The sequence below is a fragment of the Podarcis muralis genome, chromosome 14 (assembly GCF_964188315.1).
Source record: "Podarcis muralis chromosome 14, rPodMur119.hap1.1, whole genome shotgun sequence".
Taxonomy (NCBI): Eukaryota; Metazoa; Chordata; class Lepidosauria; order Squamata; family Lacertidae; genus Podarcis; species Podarcis muralis.
This window is the reverse complement of record NC_135668.1, coordinates 30,523,187-30,548,977: the sequence shown is the minus strand read 5'-3', so window position 1 is coordinate 30,548,977 and position 25,791 is coordinate 30,523,187. Positions and strand designations below refer to the sequence as shown.

Below are 25,791 nucleotides of genomic sequence, written 5' to 3'. Positions count from 1 at the left end.
GAAGTGGATGCTTCCACCGACTGCCCCAAGGAGTTCCTCCTGCGTGTTGCAACGACTAGTACAGTTTATGGCCCAGGGTAGGTCATGCTGTGAAACATGTGAACTGCCCCCAGATCTCTTTCCTCTGTCGGGTGTTTTCGGGGCTGGTGGTACCCTCCTGAAAGCTTACCAGGGTAGGGTAATAATAATATAAAAAGTGAGAGAAATTAAAATAAGTGACATTAACATTGTTGGGCCTCGCTCAGCATTACTTGTGCCACAGTGCTTCTCTTACAGAGAAGGAGGCCCTTAACATATGGCAGGTAAATATAAAGCCCTTGCCATCCTGGGGAATGTAGTCTGAGGGCCTGGACTGCCAGCCCTGGTGGCTACTGATATCAGGGCTGCAGAATGCATCTGTGGTGGCTTCGCCTTCTTTGAGACACCCTGGGAGGAGTAGCCAGCCCAAACCTTTTCCCGAAAATGGATGCGGGTTCTTTACAAAATGTCTCTGGGAGCTGAGTTGAAGTCACTTTGAGTTTTCCAAACCGAGAATAAGAAATGCTGGATCCAAAAGGTTTCTCATTATACTTTTCACTGGATCATTTGTTGCTGGAGAGCTTTCAAGGTGCATAGATTTGTCCCCTCTTGCACGCTTGCAACCTTTCCTGGGGTGGGGTCAGGGGAATCCACAGCCTGGTGCAGCTGGAAGCATTGCAAAGCCCCTCTCTCACTTGGGCTGAGCTTTCCCAAATCGAGGCTCTGGTAGAAATAATCCAAGTGTTGTCTACTTTGAAAACATCTTTTAAGTCTTGCCATTGTTGCAGGAAATCATGGGAGTGTTCTCCTAAGAACAAGAGAGGACTGGATGTGACCCCCAAGTGTACTTGCACCATTCAGTCTGAAGTACTGCATAACTACAAGTATAATTTCTCACTGGAGGCCAACAAGAAGGAGATCTGGAAGATGACGAGTGTGGACCCTGATGACATTGGTAAGGGATCCTTTGGTCTGGCAGACCCTCCTTGCGCATTCCTGGGGGCTGCTCTGAAGAACAAGACAAGAGGATCAGCATACGAGCGGGGTGGGAAGGGAGGGTTTGTCTTCATGATTAGCACCAATCAATGCTCAGAGACCTTCCTTAGCCCCTCCTGCATCCATCTTAGTCCGTTAGGCAAAGCAACCACCTTGAATGGTGGCAGGTTTATTCTTCAGGTGCCTGGAGGGGGATACTCCAGTTTGGAAGAGGTTGATGGAGAGAGAAAAAATGGCTGCCTAGAAGAGCAAAAGCTACTCCTGGGAACTGGTTGAAGAGCTTAGGAGAGGCCTCAGAATTCAAGAAAGCAGGGCAATATGTGGCAACTGTGGAAAACCCCAATGGATTGAGGGGTTTGCCTCTGTATGCATGCTGGGGGTCACCTGGAATGGACACAGCCTGCTACTTGCCCACACCTGCTGGCCGCCTGTTTCTCTATAGCCACATCAAAGCCACAGGGTGCTTTCCTACACGGTAACATAAGAACAACACATTGAGCATTTGAAATTTGCCAGGCACCAGGTGCATTTTGCCTTGGATCTTCTCTGTTTTACACACTGACAGCACACCCTTTAGAACTGTATCTGTGATATTTTATCTGCACGATCAGAACAAATTTTGGGGACCAAGCTGCTTGGCCCCAAAATGCCAACTAGACATTCTGTTTTCGTGAGTGTAACCCTGGTTTAAGGAGCCTTTTGGTACCTAGCTTATATATCTGAGTTTCTAACACGGAAAACATCCTGTTAATGTGGACACGACATTGCCATGAGACGGTATGGTGTGAAGCAGCAGCGAGAAGGAATTAAGACAAGGGGGTGGACGTGTGTGTCTGTCCTTCCAGGGAGAAGGACCTGCTGCTTTGACCTTCCCCTCCTTCCAAACCAGAGGCCCACGTTGGCTGCTCTGTGTGGGGAGCAGGCGCACTCCCCAACCTCTTTTGCCCCCCCACATCTTTCTCTTTGTCGATTTCTTCCCAAATGCAGTAAAACCCCGACCGCTTGTCAACCTGGCTGTTAACAGGAGGGATGACTCGTACATCTTCACCTGGGCAGATGACTACGAAGAAGGGAACGTTCTTCACGAAAATCCGGAAACAGAATATGAAGTTGCCTATTGGCCTATAAACCAGACGGACAAGGTAGGCACACCTTCTCAGCATGCTCCTCCCTGTACGATCACCTGGAATAGTGCCGCAAATTTATTGTTGTTAATTAATTACATTTATATCCAAACCTTCATCCTAAAGGGAACCCAAGGTGGCAGGCTCATCCATGTTTAAAAATGCCATTAAGTCTAAAATTAAAAATACTAAAACAATCACATACACCATGGAGGGGACCTTCTATGTCCTGAGCAGAGGTTGAGGTGTTGGGACCCCTGAAAGCCTCAGAATGGCCCTGCCCCCCCACTCTGCCTCATGCCAGTTGACATGGCATATTCCTGCCCTTCCTTAACACTTTCCTTGGGCAGCTCTGTAGATCCAGCAAACTGCAGGCCCAAAAGCCTTTAGATATATTTGGCAAATGATTATATGCCCCTCACCAGGGGGGCACACAAGAGCAGTGGGCTGGCTTGAGATCAGGGCCACCAGCCCCCAAGAACCTAAGGGAAGGGAGGCAGATGCAGCCCTCCAGGCCTCTTTCACCTGGCCCCTGGGGCTCTGTCCAGGCCAGGCCTCCCCCATCTCAGTCCTGTTCCACACACTCCTAGTGCTTTGGCTGGGCTGAATTGTATCTCTTGCTTGCTTGCCTGGATGGAGGAATGAGCCCAGCCCTGGGTCCCTGGCTGTGGCTGCCCCCCCTCCCCACGCCGCCCCTTAGGTGGGAAATGGCCAGACTCAGCAGGGAGGGAAGGAGATCCTTCCACCCGGGAGCCTTCTGTCATTTGGTCTCAAGCCCCTTGACTTCATCTACAAAGCTTCCATTGCAGCTTGTCTTGAAACAGGTCTCTGAAATTAATTGCCTTGTCCATTGTCACATAAGAGTCCAAAAGCTTTTCTACCACATCCCAAAATGATCTTCCTCCATAGAAAGTTGGGAAAGAGAAGAATTCCACTCACCAGAAGAACCCCCTCCCAGTGTTTTCCTGTGGCGTGGGAAGGACCACATAATGTAAACCTGTTTGCTTCTGTTCCCCCCCCCCCCAAAGTTACACGAACACACTACGCACGGCTTTCATTATAAAATCTTCAACGATAACCTCATGCCAGGAACCACCTATGTTGCAAAAGTGCGGCAGAGAATTATATTGTTCAGGGGCATCTGGAGTGACTGGAGCGCTGAGTACACATGGAAAAACGGTAAGTGCTTAGGGCAGGGGCTGCGCAAGGCACCTGTTTATTATTAACAATCTGTTGGCATCTCAGTTGGCACCCCTGCGTGTTCTGGGCTCCACATTGTGGGCTCTCTCTTTTCTGGATTCTGTAAACCTCCTCGATTTGTGAAATACTCCCACCCCACCCGCAGGACCGTTTGTGCGCCATCCAGCCCCTTTGAGTGAGTGACAGCATTTCTCCCGCATTGCTGAGGTCTTGCATTTCCAGTCAAGCTGGACATCGAATTAAACTGCAGGCCTCTCACTTATTTCATCACAATGTTCTTCTGTAGACAGTACCTCTTTCTGAAGACTAAGGCACATGATACTAGTCATTTGGAAGACTTGTTTTAGTAGAAGAAGGTGGCACAATGTTCTGCATGAAAGTGCACTAAGCGATCAGTGCACAACACAGGCGGAGAGGCAGGGGGCAGTCGCAGTTTGCCAGGCTAGAGACAAATAACTGGAAAGACCTTCTAGATTCCACAGTGACTTTGATTGCTTGCCCTGGGTAGGCTTGCTAAAAGCAGCTCTGCTGCAGACCACTGGGTGAAGTTAGCAGGTTCAGTGTGGTGCCACAGCACATTAGGCCCCGCTACCACCAGTGCTCCCTCTTCCTGCATCAAGCTCATTATCTGCTGGTTTTTCTCTGCATATAACTTCACGGTATACTGCCTGTAGCTGTATTTGTGCTTCCTCCACCTCCTCTGCTCTCCTCTCTTTTCTTCTCCTTGCCTGTTGTCTTTTCCTTGGTCAAAGGTGAGATGATAGACTACCTGGGACAGAGACCTACCTTCTTGCTTCTCTTGCTCTGTGTGCGGTGATGGTGCTACATGAATAATAAGCAGTACAAATCTTGTCTGCCCCTTACCTTGGTGGTGCTGGGTGACCCAAGGACCTCTTTCCCCAGCCCAAGGTAAGTCTGGCTGAAGGGAAACCAGCTTGAAACTGCAGGAGGGGGTTAAAGGTTAGATTAGCATGTGTAGGAGAAACCAGACACATGAGGCGTTAAATGTGCCTGTCGGTGCCCATCCCCACATCCCAATTTGGGAAACTCCTTTTCCAAAAGAAGGACTTGGAAGGCTGCAATTCCCCTAACAAGAGACAAGCTAAAACCAACAAATAAACCTCACCACATCCCTACAAGGCAATCGGCAAATAAAAACCCTAATACTGCAAATCACCTGAAATTCTTTCCAGCTGTGTGAGTTGGGCTCCTTTGTCAACTGAGGCTTCTGGTCGTTGAGCCTGATCTTTTGCCCCCTTTCCAGGTGGGTGGGTGCCTGTCTGCCAGCCTGCCAGCCAGCCTACCTCCCACAGGTATCAGGGTGAATTGTATGCCCAGATAACCAAAATGCTTCTTGCCTTCCAGACATTGAGCCAAGGCCTGGCTCTATCCTCTGGATTTTCATCCCTTTGCTGTGTGTGTTCATCATGGCCCTGGCTACCTTCAGCTTCTTCTGCGTCACCAGGTAGGTCTTGGGTGCCTTGCAAGGTGTTGTCTCCAGGGCTGCCCTTTGCCCACAGCAAAACAAATTAAAAAATGGTCACTTCTGCTTGAAGGTTGCAGGCCTTGTTGGCAGAGGCATTTTCCTGCAACCCTGACAGGAAAGGAAGAGGAAAGTGGCCCCTGTCCCTTCTGAGTCTTCTCCTCATCCTCCTTCCAGCCAAACAGTCTTCCTCAGCTCTCTCACGTGGTGTTTTTAACCATGCATTTGGCTGCTAGTCATCTCGGAAGGGGGAAGATTGGTTCCTGATGTTCGGAGGGGAGGCAGCCCTTGCAGAGCCCTGTCTCTCCCTTTCTGAGGGCCGGGAAGGACTAACGGGTGGCGCTTTCTTGCTTTGCAGGGTGAAGAAGGGATGGTGGGACCAGATTCCGAACCCCGCCAAGAGCAAAGTGGCTGCTGGCGTGACAGCAGCGGTGGTGCCATTCGGAAACATGGGCCTTGAACACCCTGTGCATATTCACAACTGCGTTGCATCTGCCAAGCCAGAAACTCAGAAAGAGGAAGGCTGCCAGGTCCCTCATGAAGACGCCGTGGCCAAGCTCTTCAGGGACCTTCTCAGTGGGGACCTGAGCAGTGGGGGCACCGGTATCCTGGACGAGCACCCACTTCTCAAGGACCAGGCTCTGGGGCACATGCACAGTGCTTTTTCCTTTTCTCAAGACGCACCGCTGGACAAGCACCGTGGTGTTTTGGAGACCTCTTCCAAACCTGTCTATCACAACACCAGCACAGAGACAGTGGCTTCGTCCCAGCCAGGCAGTGCTGCCCTGGAACTGCCCCTCAGCCACAGCCTCTTCTCCCCAGAGGCACAACCCATCACCACGGACAGACTCTGTCTGCAAGGGGGGGGTGGCAGCACAGCCGCCCCCCAGCCCTCGGGCTACAAGTGTTTCAGCAGCCTGGTGGCGGAGCCTATGGCCGGCTTCAGCCAGGTCTGTGAGGAGGAGCAGGAGGAGTTTTCTCCTTTCAGGGACCAAATCCAGCCATTCAGCCATGACTCAGGGCCTTGCTTTGCACCTGTGACTGGCAGCCTGCACCCTGCTTTCCAGGGTGTCTTCCCAGAAGCCGAAGACTCACTTTGCTTTTCCTCCTGTATGGCAGCTGCAGAGCAAGAGGCGAGGCCAGGCAGCTCCTCCCAACATGCCCCAGGGAAGTCTGGCCCCTGCCCAGCAGCCTCCCTCCTGGCTGGTTACCGCTCCTTCAGCTCAGCTCTCCAGGAAGGCACAGCCCCCCAGGGCAAGAGTGGCAGCGCTGGTTGCAGCCTAGATGGGCAGTCCCCTTACAAACCCTTGCTCAGCATTGTCCAGGACAGCCCCGCAGCAGCCACTGGGGTGAGCAGGGTCCTCTTTCACCCTGGCTGGGGGGCTCAGGAGGTAAGAGACCTGGCCTGGGCAAGTGCACCCTGCGGGGCGGACCTTGACATGCAACAGGTGGCTTCCGATGGATGCTTTAGGGAAGATGTGGCCAGGGACAAAGGCCTTCCATACCCCTGAGGCCCCTTGTACCTCCTTAATTTCGCCTGAACCAGGCAGTGACCTCCTCCAGGTGGAATTCTCCCTAAATCCAGAGATCCGCTATGCTGTAAATAGGAAAGCAGCAGCAACCGCATATAGGGTTCGGGGGTTCAGGGAGGAGGAGCTATGGGACTGCAGTCAGAGGAGGAGGATGTATGGGAGAGGGAATTAAAGGAGGGACAAAAGGTGTTCACCATCCCCTTTAAGCCCAGGTAGGGAAGGGCTCTTATTACCAACAGAGGACTAAGCCAAAGGCCAGCAAGGAGAGGCGCCTTCCTGCGTGTAGACCTGCATCTGTGTGGAAACTCTTGAGGACAAGTTGCTGGACTCAAGGGGCTGCGTTTGGCACTTCTGACATGAATGGGACCTTCAGGGGGATGGGTGCTTTCTTGACCCAGATTGGGCTGGGGGCTGGAGCACCAGTTGTTCTTGGGCTCAAGTTACTGGACAGTGACCTGCAATGGATTCCACACTGCCTGTCAAGTGTTTCGGTTCTGCCTGCTGACAGGCTCTGAATCCAGCAAGTGGCCAGCTTTTGCTCAGGCACTGCCTTGGTTTTTGCAGAGAACAGTCTGCCTGCCTTTCTTTTGTTGCTGCTTCTGTACAACTAAGGAGGTCTTGCTTCATATATCCATAGCAAGCAACAAGGTCTCTGCATGGTGGTGTGACTTCCTGTGCCCTCTGCCAGAGATCAGATAAGAGGAGGGGAAGCAGGCTGAATAAAGGGACGCTCTGGGACTGCTTTTGGTGATGGGGATGCCAGGAAGTATCGCCAAGTGACTGAGACAACACTATTCTAGCATTAAAGTTTTATATCCATATGATCCAGCTTTATTGCACTTATTCCACTCAAGGTGTGATAATAGGCAGGATGGCATTTCCAAAAGGAAGTAAAGATGATTGCAGCTTGCATGGGGAAGGACCTGTCATGGACCCCCCATGGAGGCTGAGGCTGCTGCTCCCAGCTGGCGAAAAGAAGACTCTGTGGCTGTGGGCAGCCCAGATGGACCATTCTGGCATCATGGTTCACCCGCGTCTCACAGGTACCTGTCGAATGAAAGGCTTCTGAGAAGATGAGAAGCTATCCAGGCGAATGGAAGCTTCACAAGAAAGGAAGTGGTTAGAAACATTCAAGTACAGAACCTGAATGTTGAAGTATATTTGCATAAATCTGCATAACCTTTTAAATGTATGAGTGCAGATTCCTGCCAGCTCTCAGCCTCTTGCTGAGCCACGGGGTGCAGCCAGGATTTGATAGGCACAATAGGCTGCGTGCGGATTGGACCCTCTGCAGATTGAAGCAAAAGTTTAATTACCTGCTGATTAAGAGGCGTGATTTGAACTGTACAATATAAAAAATTCATTCCTCCATTGCTGGGGGTCTGAGTAATTTGAGGTCCCTGCCATACTACACCTACATGGAGGCAGGGTCTGTCTTCCTTAGCTGACTCCCTTATCTTAAAACGCTCCTCAAAGAGCTCCCAGTTGGCCTTGCAGTGACTCTTGGACACAAGGGGGCAGCAGTCCTCCAGGGAGCTCTAAGCCTGCTGGCCCCCAGCTCACCATCCTCCATCGGGCCACAGAGGACCTTAAACCCACACCAGCCAGCTGCGCCCAGCAGCAGCAGCACCCTACTCTTGTCCCTGGCTAAACCCTAGAATGAGAAAGGGCCCTTGCCCAGCGCATTAGTTTGGTGCCCTGCTGCTCGGCATGAATTGTGTTCAATTCCCAAAGTGCCACTCCTCCCCTTCACTGGGTTGGTGAGCAAAATGTGCAGCAGATGTGGAAAGCCCCCAGCTGATTCACAGAAGAGAACTTGACTCCAGGAAGAGCCTGATTTGCATGAAGTTGGGAGGTGACTGTTGAACTGGTGGGCGGGCAGGCAGCTGGTAGCAACCCTGGGCCTTCCGTAGCAGCCCACGCTCCACACTTCTGCTATTTCTGCCCTTTGTTCCAGCCCCACCCAGTAATATGCTGGATAGTAAAAAACCTGCCGTCCAAAAGAAAAAGAAAAAACAAACCAGGATTTTTTCTGGTGGAGGCAAGCACAGAACACCCATTCATTCTGTAGACTATAATAGTACAAACCTAAACATTCCTACTTGGAAGTGATTCCTACTGAATTCAGTAGGGCTTACTCCCAGGTAAATGGGGCTAGAATTGCCGCCTAACTGGCCCTAACCTAGAGCTTTAAAGTTCCTTGGATAGCTCAGTCAGTGGAGCATCAGACTCCTAATCATACGTTGGGCAAAAGGTTTCCTGCATTGCAGAGGGTTGGACCAGTTGACCTTTGTGGTTCCTTTCAACTCTACCATTCTCTGATTCATCTGATACTTAATGCTTCACAACTCTTGTGATGAAAAAGCTTGGTAAAGGAGAAGCAGGCTGCTAGACAGGGAAGGAAAAGCCAGCAGAAAACACCACCCACTTTCCATTGACAGAAGCCATCACTGGATCAAGGTACTTTCTATGAACGGGTGGATACTACCATCCCTGCCATGCTAGGGCACTTCAGTTCAGCTGTAATCTATCTTCCCTTTTCATAGAATCTGGCTGCCTTTCACATTCTGCTTCCATCAGGGATGCTGATTGTCATGCTCAATACAGCTGAGGATAATCGGAAGATAAAATAACCACATTTAAAGAAGAGTGGTGTGTTACTACACCTTCAAAAGTATAGGTATATTGTTATGAAACACTGAAGCATAGTGCAGTGTATATTAGATTAATTGGCGCCTATTCTGAGCAAGTCTTGACTCGATAATTGCAATTTACCTGACAGTGGTGTAATTAGGGCAGATGGGGCTCGTCAACCTGGGAAGGTAGCCGAGCTAGGAGAAAGTAAACTCTTGTCTTAAACCTGCACTGCCTTGCAGCTATTTGTGAGAAAGTCTTTGGTAGTAAATCCCGTACTCACTGCCTTGCAGAACATATTCAGGAGAGAAAAAGGCTACGGAGTAAACCCTGCACAAATCCAGAGTGGAGTCCCTAAGGAGGTAGGATGGCATCTTGTAGACTTCCTTCCAGCAACTCCTGCAGCCCAGCAGGTGCCAAATGTATTGTTTTGCTTTCTTTTGGCCACCTTTGAAAACCTCCCAACAGCAGAGGGACACAGCAAAGGGATGGTATCCACAATATACAAAATACTGTTCCAAAATCCCACAAACCCCCTTGACGCAATCAAAGAACAATGGGAGCACAACATAGGCTATGAAATTAACCCCACCCAATGAACTAGAATGTGGGCTAAACCTCCCTTTAAGTCCATATCAGCCAAAAGAAGGGAGCTCACTCTGAAACTCACCTACAGGTGGTACTTAACACCATGTAAACTGGCGCTGATACACACAGGAAACTTGCCAAGATGCTGGAGAGGCTGCATCTCCACAGGCACATACTTCCACATGTGGTGGGAATGCCCTAAAACCAACCCTTCTGGACAGCAGTCCTACAAGAGGTATGCAAAATAACTAAACAGGTATTAGAACTCGGTATGCAACAACAGCAGCAAGAATACTGATTGCAAAGTATTGGAAGACACAAGATTTACCCACACTGGAAGAGTGGCAGATGAAGATGATAGACTATATGGAATTGGCAGAAATGACTGGCAGAATCCGAGACCAGGGAGAAGAGTTGGTGGAAGAAGATTGGAAGAAATTTAAAGACTACTTGCAGAAATACTGTAAAATTAATGAATGTTAAAATGATGTTGGATTGAAAATAAGTGGTATTGGTAACAAGATTAACAAGAATATGTAAATACGGATTGATAATGGATGAAAATATATAGTTATAATAGGCTAAGATATAGAGTAAAGATAAATGAAAGAGGGTAAGGATTTGCTGAAATGTTTTTGTAAATGGGAATACAAAAAGGGGAGGTGTGAGGAGGTCAAGGAAATAAGTAAATGAGCCTAAAGATATTGAAAAATGGATTTATTTTTTAAATTTTTTCTTTCTAGCTATTTGTTTTTTGCATTTTGTATCTTTTTTCTTCTTTTTTTCTATGTGTGTTTTTTAGCTTGTTAATCTTTGTTTTAATTTTCTCTATTCTGTAAACCTATGTTTTTTGTAAAACCTTAATAAATATTTCTTTTTTTAAAAAAATAGAACTCACCCCATAACTGGCCCTACTGAACATCGTCCTAGAACACAGAGCTTATAACCCAACTACTCTCAGCAGCCAAAAGCCTCATAGCCAGACACTGGAGAGACCTGTCAGGAGTAAACATGGCCAATGGTATCAAATTGTATGGGAAATGACCTTAATAGAAAGGCTAACCAACAAACTGAAACTGTCACAGGGACAAATAGAAGAAGAAACCCTCACCCCAGAATGGCTCTCCTTTATCACATACTGTACACAGCCCAACAAGACAACAACAAGAATCCACTGACAGCATACGAATCAATCTGGCTTACCTGACCCAACAAGCCCTCCCTCCCCCAATGCAAAAGATCCCACTGCAGACAACCAACCACACCCTGCCCCCCAATACCTCCCACAACCAAGGAAATGTAATAAATGAACAGAAAGAAAATCTACCCAGTTGATGCTGACACAAAACCCCACACGTTCACTATACAAAGGAATATAAGCCCCACCACCCCACCCCTCCTCTCCCCCAACCTTATACTGTACTCAACACTAATGTCTCACAACAAATGTAACTGATTTGTAATACAGTGGTACCTCGGGTTAAGTACTTAATTCGTTCCGGAGGTCCGTACTTAACCTGAAACTGTTCTTAACCTGAAGCACCACTTTAGCTAATGGGGCCTCCCGCTGCTGCCGCGCCACAGGAACACGTTTTCTGTTCTCATCCTGAAGCAAAGTTCTTAACCTGAAGCACTATTTCTGGGTTAGCAGAGTCTGTAACCTGAAGTGTATGTAACCTGAAGCGTATGTAACCCGAGGTACCACTGTAAATACTTTGCAACCTGAAAAAATGAGACAAGGCATGTAATCCAAGAAAATCTTTAATAATTTTTTTTAATAAAGTCAATAGAGTTTAAGAGCAAATATACATGATCAAATGACATGCTTGGCTTGCCTAAACACAACAATTTCTAGCAGGCACCAAAAACAGAACAGCCTGATCTCAATTGGCAGGGAGTTCCTGAGCATAGAAGGAATGTTGCCTTCCAAGGCAGATTCTTGAGAGCCTGCTGCAGCTGCCAGGCCCTCCCATAGCTGTTAGGGAAAGAGCCACACCATCCTCATATCTCCCATCCCCTCCATCCCATCTCTGTGGTCCTCCTTGGGCTGGAGAAGAGCCTAGTGGGCTCATGTGGATTCCCTGAATGTTCAAGGTTCTAGATCTCACAGGGAGCCTACACAAGGCCAGGAGACAGATGGGCCCTAAAGAGTAGGGACCCTCGAGTGTGCTCCCACTTTCCCCCAATGCACTTGGTGGTGCACACCTGAATGGGGCTTATGGGGAGGAGGTGCGTGGCAAACTCTCTCTTGGCCACGGAAGGTCATGGGTTGCTGCAGGCTGCAAATTGCCACCTGGTTGAGTCCTGTTTCCTCTGCTTTTTAAAAGCAGCCAGCGGCTTTTGCTCTAGGCTTCAGTGCCCTAACTGCCTCTCCTGCATCGCTGGCTACTGCTTTACCTGCAGGTTGCAAAGCTGTCTGCCTACAGGATGCTGCTTTCAGTTGTGGGGAGGAGGGAAGGGTAGGGGAACTGGCTGAGGACACTACCTCCTCCTCCTTCTCTCACCTCATGTCCTCACCACATCCTCCTGCTTATACAGTAATATCAGGGCAAGCTGACGTCACGCCTGTTCCAGAACCAAATCTAGTTATGACTCATCAAGGCATTTGCACCTCTAAAAGGCAACCATCGCAGGAGGCTGAGCGAGGACCCACCAGGCGACAATGGCCAACTGAGGAAGAGGACCAGAGCAGTGAAGCTGGGTAAGTAAGGGGCTGCCCAGGGTCGGTGGCTTCCAGGCAGGGAGTCGGGGGGGGGGGGGACAATAACGTTGGGCACAATGAGGTGTGTTGGGAAGAGACACCAAGCATGTGGCTGAGCGTTTGGTCACCATGATGGTAGTTCCTCCTGCTGCCAGGGCCTGACCCCATGCTTGGAAGCATGGAGTCATGGGCAGCAGGCAAATCCACCTCCTGTAGCCTCCTTTGCCCATGTTCTGTCCCCCGCCCCATTCTGGAATGGGTGCGTCCACACAGTGGAAGGAGGAGATGCCACCAACCCGACATGAGAACATAAGGAGATTCTGCTGGGTCAGGCCAAAGGGGGCCCACCGGGAAGGTGCTGGGAATTGCTGGTGGAGAAGCAACTCTCAGGCCTGGCTGGCAGCTTCATTTTCTCCGTATGTATCGAAAAGGTAAAGCTCCACATTCCTGCTGGTCTGGCCCATCAGCTAAAAATGGAATGACATGGGCGTTGTGTGAATGGGCTCTTACACAGGGGAAAAAGATGTAGTAGCGGGAGGCAGTGGAAGACAGAAGTGCCTGGTGTGCTCTGGTCCATGGGATCATGAAGAGTCGGACACAACTAAACGACTAAACAGCAGCAGCAGCAGCAGCAGCAGCAGCAGTGGATAGAGGGGGGTTTGGATCAGGACATCAATTAGGGGAGTGTGGCTTAGTTCTTCCAACCATTTTCCTGGAAAGAAAACAATGGAAGGTTTTAATGGTGACCAGCCAGATGGCTCTGGGAAGTCCATTTGCTCTCTTCTCCATTCTGGATGCTAACACAAACATCCATACAAAAATGGTACCTCACTCTCTTTTTCATATAGTCTTCTCTCAAGCATTTTTCTTTTTTTGACAGTATAAAAATTTCCCTGGTTTGTTAGTAAATCAGCCCAGCCATCACAACTGAATTTAGTACTAGTTGGACTTTTCTTTGAAATCCTGACTGAGTCATTTCTGAATACCACTTGGCGGGTTCACAATCCACCAGAGGTTGCAATTCTCCCCCTAAATCTGCCTGGGGTTACACTTCTAGTAAGCCTCACTGAGAGGTATCTGGAATGAAAACTAATAAATTTATCTCACAGTGTGAGGGGGGGGCCTATTAAACCACCAGTTCCTTTTTTGGGCAAGTTACATTTTAAATATTTAAATTTCTCTTTGTAATATTCATGTGGGCTCTAAACCATTATTTTCCAGAACAAACTAATCATTTGTGCCTTAAGTGAATTACTCTTCTGTATACAAAGAGATGTACCTCTCAAAACCTTGTCAATGTGCTCTGTTTTTCCCCTGAGTGGTTCTCTTAAGGAATAAAAAGCTAATTTCGGTGGGTTGACTCATTTTATGATTTGACAATGCCTTTTACCCAGATTCTGGTTTGTTTATTGTCTGGAACAGGGTTATAATTTTTCAGAAATCAGCAGATAATTGCAGCCTGATGGTTTTCATCTTTGCGAATTCAAAATAAAACCAAAAGGCTACGTCTGATGTAACTCAGTGAGACTTGCGATTGACCACCATTGTGAGGTCCACTTCATATGTACATTTGCGTTTGCATTTTATTTATTATTACCATCTTCCATCTTTTATCCCACCTTTATATCCCTCCTTTTCCTCCAAGGAGCTCAAAGTAGCATACACCCTTCTCTCTCTCTCTCTCTCTCTCTCTCTCTCTCTCTCTCTCTCTCTCCCCACACACACACACACACACACACACACTATTTAATCCTATTAACAACCCTAAGAGGTAGGTTAGACTGAGGCAGTGACTGGGCCAATATCACCCTTCAGTGGACTTGATGGCTGAGTAGGTTTTGAACCCTAGTCTCCTAGTCAACTACATTTGTTAAATTTCATCCCAGTTGTCCTTTCTGTCAAGGTCATTTGTTTTTCCTGTTACCCTGAGCTTTGCTAATTTGAAAAGAACCCCCTCCATCTCTCAACTGAGTTACTGTGATAAAAATGATTAAAAGTACCTAGCCAAGGATGGAGACACGCTCCCCCTCCCCATTTTGATGAAGAGCCATGGATGGTTTTCCAACAGCTGTGAATCCACCTGACAGTATTTTCATCTGGCCTGTACCGAACCAGTCTGAGAACTAGAACATCATGAGTGGTTTTCCAAAATTGCAGTAACAGAAGTTCAGCTAGAAGTTGTACCACAGATCAGGGAAGGAGTCAACCAGTTCAAGAGGATGTTGGTGTGGTTAATGAACAGAGACACAGAAGCTTTTGGAGGCAAGAGTGCTTCCTTCAGAAAGTGGGACAGGAAGCCAAGAACAGGAATAAATGGACAGCTTTCACAATGGAGAGGTGTATGGCATGGGGCTCCCTGTGGGTCTCAACTAATTTTGTCAATGACCTGGTGCAGTGCATTGTCCAGGTTTAGCGATGACACCAAATTTTTCAGGATGGATAAAGCAAAATGGGATTGGGTAGAGCTCCCGGAGGATCTCTGTACATTAGTCCAGTCCTGCTGGATCAGGCCAAAGAGGGACCAATGAGTCTCCTTCCCCTCCTGGGCAGCCAGATGCCTATAGGAAGCCCACAGGTAGGAGGACATGATGATGGCACTGATCTGGAGAGCAACTGGCAGTCAGAGGCTCTTGATCCTGGAGGACTATAACCTGCATTTGGTTGACCAATAAAATCTGGTGGTGATGATATATAGACAAGTAGAATCCATTGATAGCTCTATCCTCCGTGAATTGGTCTAATCACATTTTAAAGGCATGTGATGTGGATGCCTTAGTTCAATTATGCCCTGCATGAAGGACTTTCTTTTATCCAGTGCTTTTCGCCCTAGAAAAATAGGTGCCACAACTTGCCATGAAGTTGTTACAGTAAGTGCCTGACTTTTTTACAACAAAAAAGAGGTGCCAGTACTGCTTACCCTCGAGTACTCCCTGCAAAGAAAGAAAAAGCGCTGCTTTTATCTATCTTGATTTTTTCAGCATTCAGCTTCATTGAATGTTCATGAGTTCTCCACCCACATTCTCTGTGTCATGCATAATTCTATAAATTTCTGTTATGTTGCCTCTTACTCACCTTTTCTCTAAAGGTCCCAAATGCTGAAGTCTTTCTTTATAATTTTGGTTGCCCCTTTCTGAACCTTTCCCAACTCTAGCTTATCCTTTTAGAGTTGAGGTTATCAGAACTGTACACAATATTCCAAATGTGGTCTCATTTGTATAATGGCATTATGATGCTGGCAGATTTATCTTCCATCTCCCCCCACTAATGATCCCTACTATGGAATAATGCCTTTTTCACAGCTGCTGAATACTGGGTCAATGTCTTCTCTGAGCTATCTATTATGACCTCAAGATTTCATTTCTGGTCTGTCACCACCAGTTTAGACCACATGAGAAATTTAGACCATATGGGAAATTATGTTTTTATTTGTTTGTTTGCCCCAATATTCATCACTTGACACTTATTTACAGTGAATTTACAAGGCGAGAAACAGATAAGGGGCGAGTGGCAAAGCCTCGGAGAATATTTTAAAATATATGATACTAAAACTAACCTACAAGTAGGGGTAATTTCATGAGCAACAGTTAACAATGGAGGAATTGAAAGGAGAAAAACAGGGTCAGAGAATTATCAGATATGCAGCAATGTAAGGTACACCTGGAATGCCACAGTATGTTGGGTTGGGATGTCTGTAGCGACATTTTGTATGATGGAAAATGTATGATGTGTAAATAGAAAAATGGAAAATGCATAAATTAAAATAAAATAAGAATACAGTGAATTGCATGTCTGTGCATATCCTGCTGTGAGGGCACCCTGACAGCTCAAAAAATGTGAGTTTGCAATCTGGCTGGTCTTTGAGGATTTGGACTCCAGATGCTCCTCTCACTCAGTGCCTGAAAGTTTCTGGGATCCCTTCCTGGAATCTCACATTCCTGATAAAGTTGCTCTGAATTGTCTTGCAGGGAGCCTCAAGGGACTGTGGCAAAAGGAAGGATGGCAGACCAGGTGTGGGGATGGCTGCTGCTGCTGCTCTTCCTTCAGCAAGGTAAGCCCAGCCTCCAAGAATGCATTCAGATGATTGAAAGTTGTTTCGCTTTCCATGTGGGAGGAAGTGGAGGGGGAAGTTCACACATGCACGCAGTGCAGCTTATTCATTCACTTTCCAAAAACAACACTCATCGAGACATTTTGAAACAATGCAGAAAGACCTGTTTGCCAGAAGCAACAGTGCAATGAGTTTGTGCAAGCAGTGTCACCAAGCCCTTACGTGAAAGTGCTTTCAGTGGGGTGGGGATTATCATTGTCACCATGTCAAGGGGTGTCTTAGTGAAAGCCAAATGGAGTGTCTGTGCAACTGTGGCACATCCCTCACTACTAGGGGTGGAAAGATGTCAGCTGATGAGCAGGGATTGGAACAGGATTGTGCAGCCGTTGTGGGATTCAATCCTGTCCTGCTCATTGGCCAACACTACCAGTGATGGGCATGCGATCTTGCAGGCCAAAGTGCAGCCCCTGGTAGGCCAAGGTGGGCCCGCAAGCCAGAGGCTCTCCACCCCTCCCCTATAGTGTCAAGATGCCTATTCCATAGTCTCCAATTGCAAGAATGTCCCTATTTTCTGTGGGATGTATTATTAAACATTCCCACATTTACATCTGAGGAATTTTGGAGGGTATGCACCTCCTCTCAGCCTGATTGTTTGGGACAGGGATTTTTGAGCCACAAAAAGATGCTGATGGTGTGTGGATGCCCTATCAAGACTGAGTGCTCAAAGCGGGGCGACTAAAAGCCTGCTGTGGAAATAGCCTTCAATTCCTTGGCAATGGGGTGGAGATCTTGATCCCCTTGCTAGGGATGTCCTATTGTAGGTGACCCATAAGCAAACACCTGTGCTGACCAGAATGACCACCCAAAATCCACAAGTGGTCAGCAGTAGAAGTCCAAAGTTCAATCACAGGGAAGGCCAGGAAGTTGGAATTGGAGGCTTTTAGGCCTGAGCTTCAGAGCACAGCTGCAGGTGGAGATGGTTCTGACCGAAGCACCTAGATTTAGTAGGTTGGATGGGTTTTGTTTTTTCGGGAGGCAGGCCTACCCACCTCCTCTACCAGAATCAATTATCTTTCAGTTGTATTGTGGGGTAGGGGACAGATGGGTCTCTGCATCATGCACTCCATCCTCTGAGCAGCCACATTTGTCTCACCTGTCTCACCTCCAGCTTCAGCTTGTGGGAATCTCACCTGTTTTGCCGACTACATCCAGACCTTAACATGCATGTGGGGAAATGACCCCCACGCCTCCGGCAGAGCTCAGTACCATCTCACAGCAACATGGTATGTATGGATGTGGAGGAAGACATGCCGTTGACCCCAACCCCCTGGAACTTTAGGGCTGCTCCCATGACTTTCACAGGGTTTGGGGGCAGAATATCTTTCTCTGTGGCTCCCAAATCCTGGCTTTGCTTGGGAGTGGGGCGAGGGGGGGGGAATGGCCCCCTTCTCTGCTAACCCCTGGGGCTCCTTGGCACACCTTTGTGGACATACTTAACCAGCTGCTTCGGCTGTAGCTGAGTCTGCTCTCTAGTTAATGCTGGTCAGGCTTGTGCCATCAGACAACCCTGCTGCACATCTGTGGTGGGTGTGTCTCCTCACAGCTGCCAGGATGGAAGCCACTTTAGCTGCTGAGCCAGAGGGCAGCTGAGGCCCTTCTTGGCCACTGCCAGCTCCCTTCACGCCTTCAGCTTTCCTTTCCTTTAAGTCCTTCTGCATCTGGAATGACTAGCAGGGTTTCCCAAAGTTGGATCTCCAGATGTTTTTGGACTACAATTCCCATAATCCATGACCACTGGTCCTGCTAGCTAGGGATGATGGGAGTTGTAGTCCAAAACCAGCTGGAGACCCAACTTTGGGAAATCCTGGACTAGAGCAAGACAGTTTGGATTGGGGGGGTGTGTGTGAAGGCTAAGGCAGCCCACCCCAGCCAGCAGGTTCATTCCAGCAAGTGGCTGCTTGGTAGAATGGGGAAAGGGATGAAGCTGGTAGGGTCTCCATGGGCCATGCAGGGCAGCGTCCTCTTTTTTTAAAATGCAAATTTAATCTCTTTAATTTTTTAAAACATAATCCCATATTCCCAAATACAGAACGGGTATGCTAAACATTAGGAGGAAGACGCCCACTGTTGCTCATTCTTATCATGGAAGTTCATGGTTTCTCATTATGTCTGAATTGAGCTTAAAAATAGTAAGTTTGATGGTTTTCAGTGCAGTTGATTTGATAGATCTTGTTAAAAATGGTATTGGAAAATAATTTTATATACAACATTTGGAAAGTCAGGTACATTTAAAACCAAGACACAAATGTTTGCTAGTTCTGAATGGTTTGTATCTGTAAACAAAGATCTGTCTTTAAAAATCTGAGCAACAATTTTGAGCGGGAATCTCAAAACAATTTTCGTTTGTAGTCTCCTGTAGTAAAACCAAGCATACAAAAAGAACAGGCCCCATATGCTCATTACCTGAAACAAACGCCTGAAACCAAACTATATTTGAATGCAGTAATATGAAAAAAAGAATAGCACTTCCACCACACAAGCTCTCGCTTTGTTTCCAATATGAATTCATCATCAAAAAATTAAAAACAGAGATCAGTCTTATTTACACATTTTTCCTATTTGTCATCTAATCTCATCAGGATTTAAAGTGAATTAAAATGAATGGGGAACTTCAGTCATCGAAAACTTGGCATCCTAGGAGAGTACTTTCAGAACATTTATCTTTATTAATTGCGGGTGATAATTATTTTCCCACTCCCCAGCTACATGTACAGGGTGCCAATACTGTAATGTATTCTCAGTGATCTGTTATTTTTAAAGTGTGCAGTATCAGAAAAGCCAGCTCATCCCAATAAGTACTAGAACACCCAAAGATTGGGGCATTAAGGAAACTTGGAGCAAAAAATTTGAAAGCATTCATACCTCTGTAATTCTAAAGGTCATTGTGTAGTTAATAGGAACTGCAAGTTTGTACCTGCTCACACTAATGGACTTCACTGACAAGCAAAGATATAATGTAAGACAGCTGGTCAGTTCAGTAGGCCCTTGGCAACTTATGGTCACATACACACAGCTTGGACAGCAGCAGATATGAACATATGTTTTTAAAGATGATCATTAAATGTTGCTTTTAATGAAACACCTCAAAACACGCTGATGATATCTTAATAGGGTAATGCATTTATATTCATTTGAATGCTGCCTGCAGTTGCTTCGAAGCACAGGATAATAGAGGTCTAAAGGTTACCCTATATACATGCTTTTACAAATGAGTTAAAGACATTCTGTCTCCGCTTCCTCGTCACTGCCTGCAACACTGCTGTCTGTGGATGCTGTGACATCTTCATTGGTACCCTAGCCATTATCTCCTCTCTCAGCTGCTTCACCCTTTGGGCCACCCTCAGATGCACTGTGAACGCCTTCTGGGAGCTGGACACATTTCCAAAGAATCTGCGTCAGATGCTGTTTTTGGCATTTCTGTATTTGGATCACCTAAAAACTTTTGCCAACCCTTCAGTCTCTCTTCCCTTTCTCTTGAAGTCTCCTCAACCTGATAATCTGTTACACCATCCCATGTCTCCACAGAGAGCTGACGTCCACCAAACCATCGCCTGTTGAGTGCCTGTTTGCAGGCATCTCCTTCTTCTGCTTCTTTAAATGACACAGAAGCAACACCATCTGGGTGCCTATCAAATAAAATTACTTTCTTTACTTGTCCAAACTTTTCACATTCTGTCCGAAGATCTTCTCTTATCTCATTTAGCACTAAAGGATCTTCCTCAAAATTGCTTGGGTGGAACATGTTCCTGATAATGATAACACGCTCGTGCCGCATTCGAACACTGACATCTTTCTTCTCCGGTCTCCAATCCAGAAGTTTTTGTTGTTGAGGCAGTTTCTTCTTGTAGTCTTTGCATTTCTTTTTCTTCTTGCTGGCATCGTACTCCCCCTTCGGTTGAAACTGTGCAACTTCCACATGCAATTTGTAGCCTCTAATTTCATTTTCATCCAATAGTTTGAATGCTAGTTCAACAGATTCTCTCTTTAAGTAGCAGCAGAGCCCATCTCCTTTCAGATTTCCTTCTTTGTCTTTGTAAAGTTTAATTTTAGGCTCCTCTGTTTGTGGATCACGCATAACAATACCACATTTTGACATAACCCGCAGGAACTCATCTTTTGTAATGTCTGGCAGTAAACCTGTCACATATACATTTGTGTTTCTCTGTTCTTCAACATGAAACCATCCTGCGCCAGGTTTTATTCTCTCTCCTTTTGGTTTACATTTGCCTGCTGGACCTGGGTAGCCTTTGAATCTGTAGGCGTTTTAGATTCGGTCCTTCTAAGAGATGCAGATGAACTATCTGAACTTTCAGCGGGAAAGCCGTAGTTAGCGTGATATGTTGCCAGGAAATCTTCAGTAACCTTCGGGAACCAGGCCTTCTTGTCGGGATCCCACTCGTACTGCGTCCCGTCCGCCGGGTCCGTGTACGTGAAAGGGTCCTCGCCGCCTTCCTCGCCCTCCTTGCCGTACAGCTCCTGCAGCCGCAGCTGCTGGTAGAACTCGTTCCGATCCGAGGCGCCAATACTCATGTTGCGGCTGGAGCCCAGGCTGACGAGGCAGGAAACGCGGGGCGACTCAGCAGCGCCTCACAAGCTAGGCAGGTGCCGCCGCCTCCTACTCGGGAGCCGCCGGACTGCACGAAGCCGCTCCGGGCGCCTGCGCGCGGGTCTCGCGCCACGGCTGCCCCAATTGGGGTCCTCTTGAGCATCACGGCTGCGGCTGTGGGACTTTCCTGGCTCACGGAGGGAGCAGCCATGGCCGTCCCACACTGAGCGGGGGGCATCTTTGGTGTTCGCAGGGACTGCGGAGAAGGCGGCAACTGCTCCTTCACCTCCGAGGGTGCCGCCGCCGCCGCCCGATACACCTGCTTTGCAGAGCAGAACATCTGCTTTGGGAACAACAACTTTGAGGTGGTCGTGAAGCTGGGGGATGAGCAACGGCAAGTGTGTAAGAACGAGTTTGTCTTCCAAGAACACTGTAAGTATGGGGCAGGGGTAAGTGGGTAGCCCCCAAGCCCCAAGGGGTGGTCCATGTCTGTGCATGTCTGGACACGTGAATGGGACTGGGGGGAGGAGGACACACGCAGGGGCTGCTGGCGTGCGCAGGGAGAAAGGAGCTTCTTGCAGCCGGGCTCAGAGACCCTTCCTCACTTACGGGTGTGGTGGTGTCATTTTTTGAGATTTGGGTTTATTTACAAGGCTGAAGGCAAGGAGTTTTCAAGCTCCTACAGCCAGCTAACTTTGGGCTGATTAAACAACCTGGGGCCTTTTAAATGTTTTGACGGGGTTATTCTCCATCCACCCACCCATGCCACGCCACCATTATGTATTTTTCTGTTGTAAACTGCCCTGGAATCTTCGGATGAAGGGCGGTGTATTCAATGAATGAATATGAATGAATAACCCACTGCCTTTCATTCAACCCCAGCAGCCCCAGATGCTTTCACCTTGCTCCACTTGGAGGCTGGAGGGACATCCCTCTGTCGTGCCCTGCAGGGGCTTCCCCCCCACAACTACACCCTGGGGATTTGGGGGTGTCACTGCTGCTTCACCCAGTGGGTGGGGACCAAGTCCTGTCAGCCAGATGCCCTCAGGAGCCCACCTTGACTCTTTCCCCAGTTAAGCCGTCCCCGCCGTTCAGCCTAAGGGCTATTGTCTCCCCTGAGGGCTACAACCTCTCCTGGAACACCATGTACCAGCAAGATGAGTACTTCTACCTGGACACGGAGCTGCAGTATGAGTTGCGCTACCGGCAGAGGGGACATCCATGGCAGGTAAGCCAGGAGGCAAGGGCCAGCCTGAGCTGGTTGGCAGCGGGCACCATTTGCCTGGTCAGGCCGTCAATGGCTGGCTGGCCAGCCTGGCGCTCAGTCCCAAAGTTTCTTAGTGCTTCTTTAGACTTGGGCTTCAGGGGCACTGGGAAGTCATGGGGCTCTTTCAGGATCATTTGAGTAACTCCTCTGAATTGCTATGAAGGTGGCAGAGGTAGGGAGCGTTTCCCAGAATTCCTCCCAGCCCTTTGGCTTCTTCCCTTTCCTGCAGGGACACAACCATCTTCTGCAGTACACCGAGACCCTGTGGCTCCCCCAGGAGTTCGAAGGGGACACAGACTACGAACTCCAGGTTCGGGTGAAGCCAAGGGAAGACTCCTCATACCAGGGCGCTTGGAGCGACTGGAGCCCCAAGACGACCTTGAGGACGCTGCCGAGGGGTGAGTCCCCCCTCCCTCCTCACGAGGGGGTCTTGGCCTCTGCCCATACAAGGAGGGCTGAACCTTCCCTTCAAAGGCCATTCATAAGCCCCTCTCCCAGTCCAGGGGGGCCTTCTGCACCTTTGAGACCATGAATCCATGGCAGATCAGAGGAGCAGCCTCTCTTCATTCCTGTCAAGAAGTAGACCCCCTCCTGCTACTCTGCTGCCCTAGGAGGGAGCTCTGGCCGTGATCCCAGGGAAACTCATCCTGACTGAGCCCCAGAGCCCAGCCCAGCCTGGCAACCCCCAGTGGAGCTACCAAGGAAAGTAACTGATATTACTGGTTTCCTTCCTCAGCCGTGGAGGACAGGCCAGGAGACAAGTGGTCCTTGTGGTTCCTGCTGGTGCTCAGCCCATTGGTTGCTCTCGTGGTCTTCCTGGGCTGGCAGCACCAAAGGTGAGTGTGGGAGTTGGATGCTGGATGTTGGGGTGGCGGGGCTGCTGAGAGCTTCTGGTTGGCCTCAGGCTGCCCACTTCCCAGCTGGATGACCTACCCTACACAGAGAAAGGAAATGGTGAGTGGGGGAGGCATCACCTCCTAAGAAGCCGTGCTCAGGTAAGTCCACCAAGCCCACTCCCTCTTTCCCTCAGTCTGCAGAGCACCAGCCACGGGCTTGCTTGCTTGTGGCAGTGGGTGGCTGAGTTCCCTAGAAAGGGAAGCCATGAGGTTCCTTGGACAAGGCAGTTGCCGGGCAGCAAGCCTGAGACGCCAGTGCCTCAAGGCCTGGCCATGCTCCTAGTCCCTCCCGTGGGTAGTCGGTGGAATGAAGTTTGGGCATTCCCCACAAAAGGCCTCCAGCTCTTCTTTCCCTCTGACAGGTTGTGGAAGAAGCTGGACATCTTCATCCCCAGCCCGGCCCCCTTTTTCCAGCCCCTCTACCTGATCCACAATGGAGATTTCAAGGTACAAGCGACTCCTACCCACCAGACAGGAGGGGCAGGGGAGGGTGTTGGAGTGGCTGTTTGAATTGACCCACAGGCACCTACGGATCCTCCGGGCATCACCCAAGGCAGAAAGTTCCTGTATGTGTGTGTTTGGGGGTGGGGGGTCCTGCCTCAAGTGCCAGGAGCCTTAAGGCATGATCGGTGGGAGGGAGGACATCAGGCTGCCTAATATTCTGCAGAGAAGTTGGGGACTTGGTGGAGGGGTGGGGGTCTCCTCTTGACACAAGGCCTTCTCCCCCACCCCAGGCTTTCTCCATGTCCCCCTCCCCACAGCAGGGGCTCTGCCTGCTTCTCTCTCACCCCAATTCCCATCCCTATGGGGCAGGATCCTCTCTGAAAAAGTGAGCTCTGGGCAGAGTCCTGTGGAAAGCACATAGCCTCTTGCAGCCACCAGGTGCATTACAGGTGGGGGAGGAGTTTCCTCTTTGCACAGAAGGATGATAGGAGATGATGGAGTAGCTGATAAGTGGGCACTTTGTTGCACAGTCTGGGCTGGAGGAAGGAGCTCCTCTCCTGGGATATGTCCTTCTGAAGGTATGCAATTCCTTCCATTCCCCAGATGGTTAAAAAAAGGCCCACACCTGCTGTTTCTCTGGCCACGGCCTGCTGACACCTCTCTCTCTCTCTCTCTCTCTCTCTCTCTCTCTCTCTCTCTCTCCTGTGCAGAAGTGGGTGGGCAGCGGCATCTCCTGCCCTGGAGCCATGCTGGACAACTTTGAATGGAGCACAGCCCTGCTGGATGTGTTTGGGATGGGCCAAAAGCCCCTTCCCCCCAGCCCTGCCAAGGAGCAGCAGAGTGGAGGCCATGCACCCTCCCCTGCTACATTTGCTTCCCACCTGCCTGGGAGCCAGGATGCCACCCATGATCAGGCCTACGGCCACCTCTCCATTGACACCGTCACTGTGGCTGGAGAGTTTACCGCCTGCTGCCTGCGGTGCAAGGGGGGCCCAGCATGCTGTGCTCTGGAGGAGGGCCAGGACGAAAGTGATGCCTACCAGGGCATCCTCCTCAATGAGGGCCAGATCTCTGAGAATCTGCTCCTGGTGGACATGGTCCCACCAGCAGCAGCCCAGAGGAAGGCTTTCTTGTCTGCCTTGGAGTCCTGGTCAGGAGACCCTCTCCTCGAGACTCTTACTCCTTTCTCGCAAGCTGGCGGCTCCCTGGGCAGAAAAAGGTCTGGGAAGGAGGTGGACTTTTTTGGTTCGCCTCCTGAGCCCTGGACCCTGGAAGGCCTCTTGTCTCCAGAGGAGGAGGACATAGCTTCCTACCGAGACCTGCTCTCTCCTGACTTGGATGCAGATGGGGACCTCCTTGCCAATGGCCTGGATCTGGATACCATTGACAGTGGCTTTGCAGAGTGTGACTGTGGGAGCCCTGTGGACTCTGAGTTCGAGAGGAGGCCGACAGGCTGTGGGTCTGAACCCCTCAGTGTGGAAAGCGGAGAGACAGGGGAAGAGCTCCTGCCCAGCTACGTCAAGCAATGGGTCTCCTCCTGTCACAACAGAGCGCAGCCCAGTTAAAAGCACAGAGGGGGAAGCAGGAGCTGAGCACCTGTCGAGGCCACTGTGAAGCTCCTTCACACCTTGCAAAGATCTATGGGTCTTGCTTGGACGCTCAGCTTTCTCCTGCATAAGAGAGACATAAGCAGGGAAGCCTTTGCTGCCACTACCAGACACCTCCTCCTTTGCGCCGGGAGACCCACCCACCCCAGGACTGGAAGCTGTTTTTCCCCTCCTTGGCAAATTCCTCTTTTTGCTTACAAAAGTTAATATTTTTACAAAGGCTGTGAAATCTTTGGATGAAGTTGGGAGTGTCAACTACAAAGCAGACTTCAAGTTCCAAGCCACAGGGGGTGCACATGGGTGGGGTGGGGTGAGCTGGGCAGAGAGAGGGAGACATGCACATCACATTTGCTCCACCCCTATGGTGGGGAGAAAATTGTACTCTTCAAGGCCAGCATCAATCAGGAGGAGGCCCCCCACCAAAGCTGGACTCGCAGCAGCAGCAGCTTCGCTCCATGAAGAGCCCCAGAGGACCCCCAACCTTCCCCCTCCCTCTTTCCTTATCCTTCCCTCCTCTTTTTTGGGGCCACCACACTTCAGGCTGTGAGCCCTGGGCAGGGACCAATTATGTTGGCATTTGTTGTATAGCAATTAATAAAGAAGGTCTATCACAGTTGTGGTGATTTGTGTGACTAGTGGAGCGTGTG

At 49.2% G+C, this 25,791-nt stretch overlaps 2 protein-coding genes and 1 pseudogene across 2 annotated transcripts in view; 2 read left to right on the top strand and 1 right to left on the bottom strand.

The window, feature by feature from the left end:
• IL4R (interleukin 4 receptor) overlaps nt 1-7,174 on the top strand; it is a 10,453-nt gene extending 3,279 nt beyond the window's left edge. Inside the window, 6 exon segments of the mRNA XM_077918931.1 lie at nt 5-77; nt 807-973; nt 2,002-2,156; nt 3,167-3,317; nt 4,704-4,803; nt 5,180-7,174. Coding sequence (XP_077775057.1) covers nt 5-77; nt 807-973; nt 2,002-2,156; nt 3,167-3,317; nt 4,704-4,803; nt 5,180-6,332 — 1,799 coding nt within the window. The 3' untranslated portion in view covers nt 6,333-7,174.
• Nucleotides 7,175-11,700: 4,526 nt separating this feature from the next.
• On the top strand, nt 11,701-25,757 carry IL21R (interleukin 21 receptor). Its single transcript, XM_028705747.2, has 9 exons — nt 11,701-12,276; nt 16,242-16,324; nt 17,493-17,607; nt 21,184-21,362; nt 22,004-22,158; nt 22,427-22,595; nt 22,934-23,033; nt 23,456-23,540; nt 24,248-25,757. Exons 1-9 carry the CDS (start codon nt 12,083-12,085, stop codon nt 25,100-25,102), a joined length of 1,935 nt encoding a protein of 644 aa, XP_028561580.2. The 5' UTR covers nt 11,701-12,082; the 3' UTR covers nt 25,103-25,757.
• LOC114584166 (17S U2 SnRNP complex component HTATSF1 pseudogene) lies at nt 18,989-20,987 on the bottom strand (annotated as a pseudogene).
• Nucleotides 25,758-25,791: the final 34 nt, after the last annotated feature.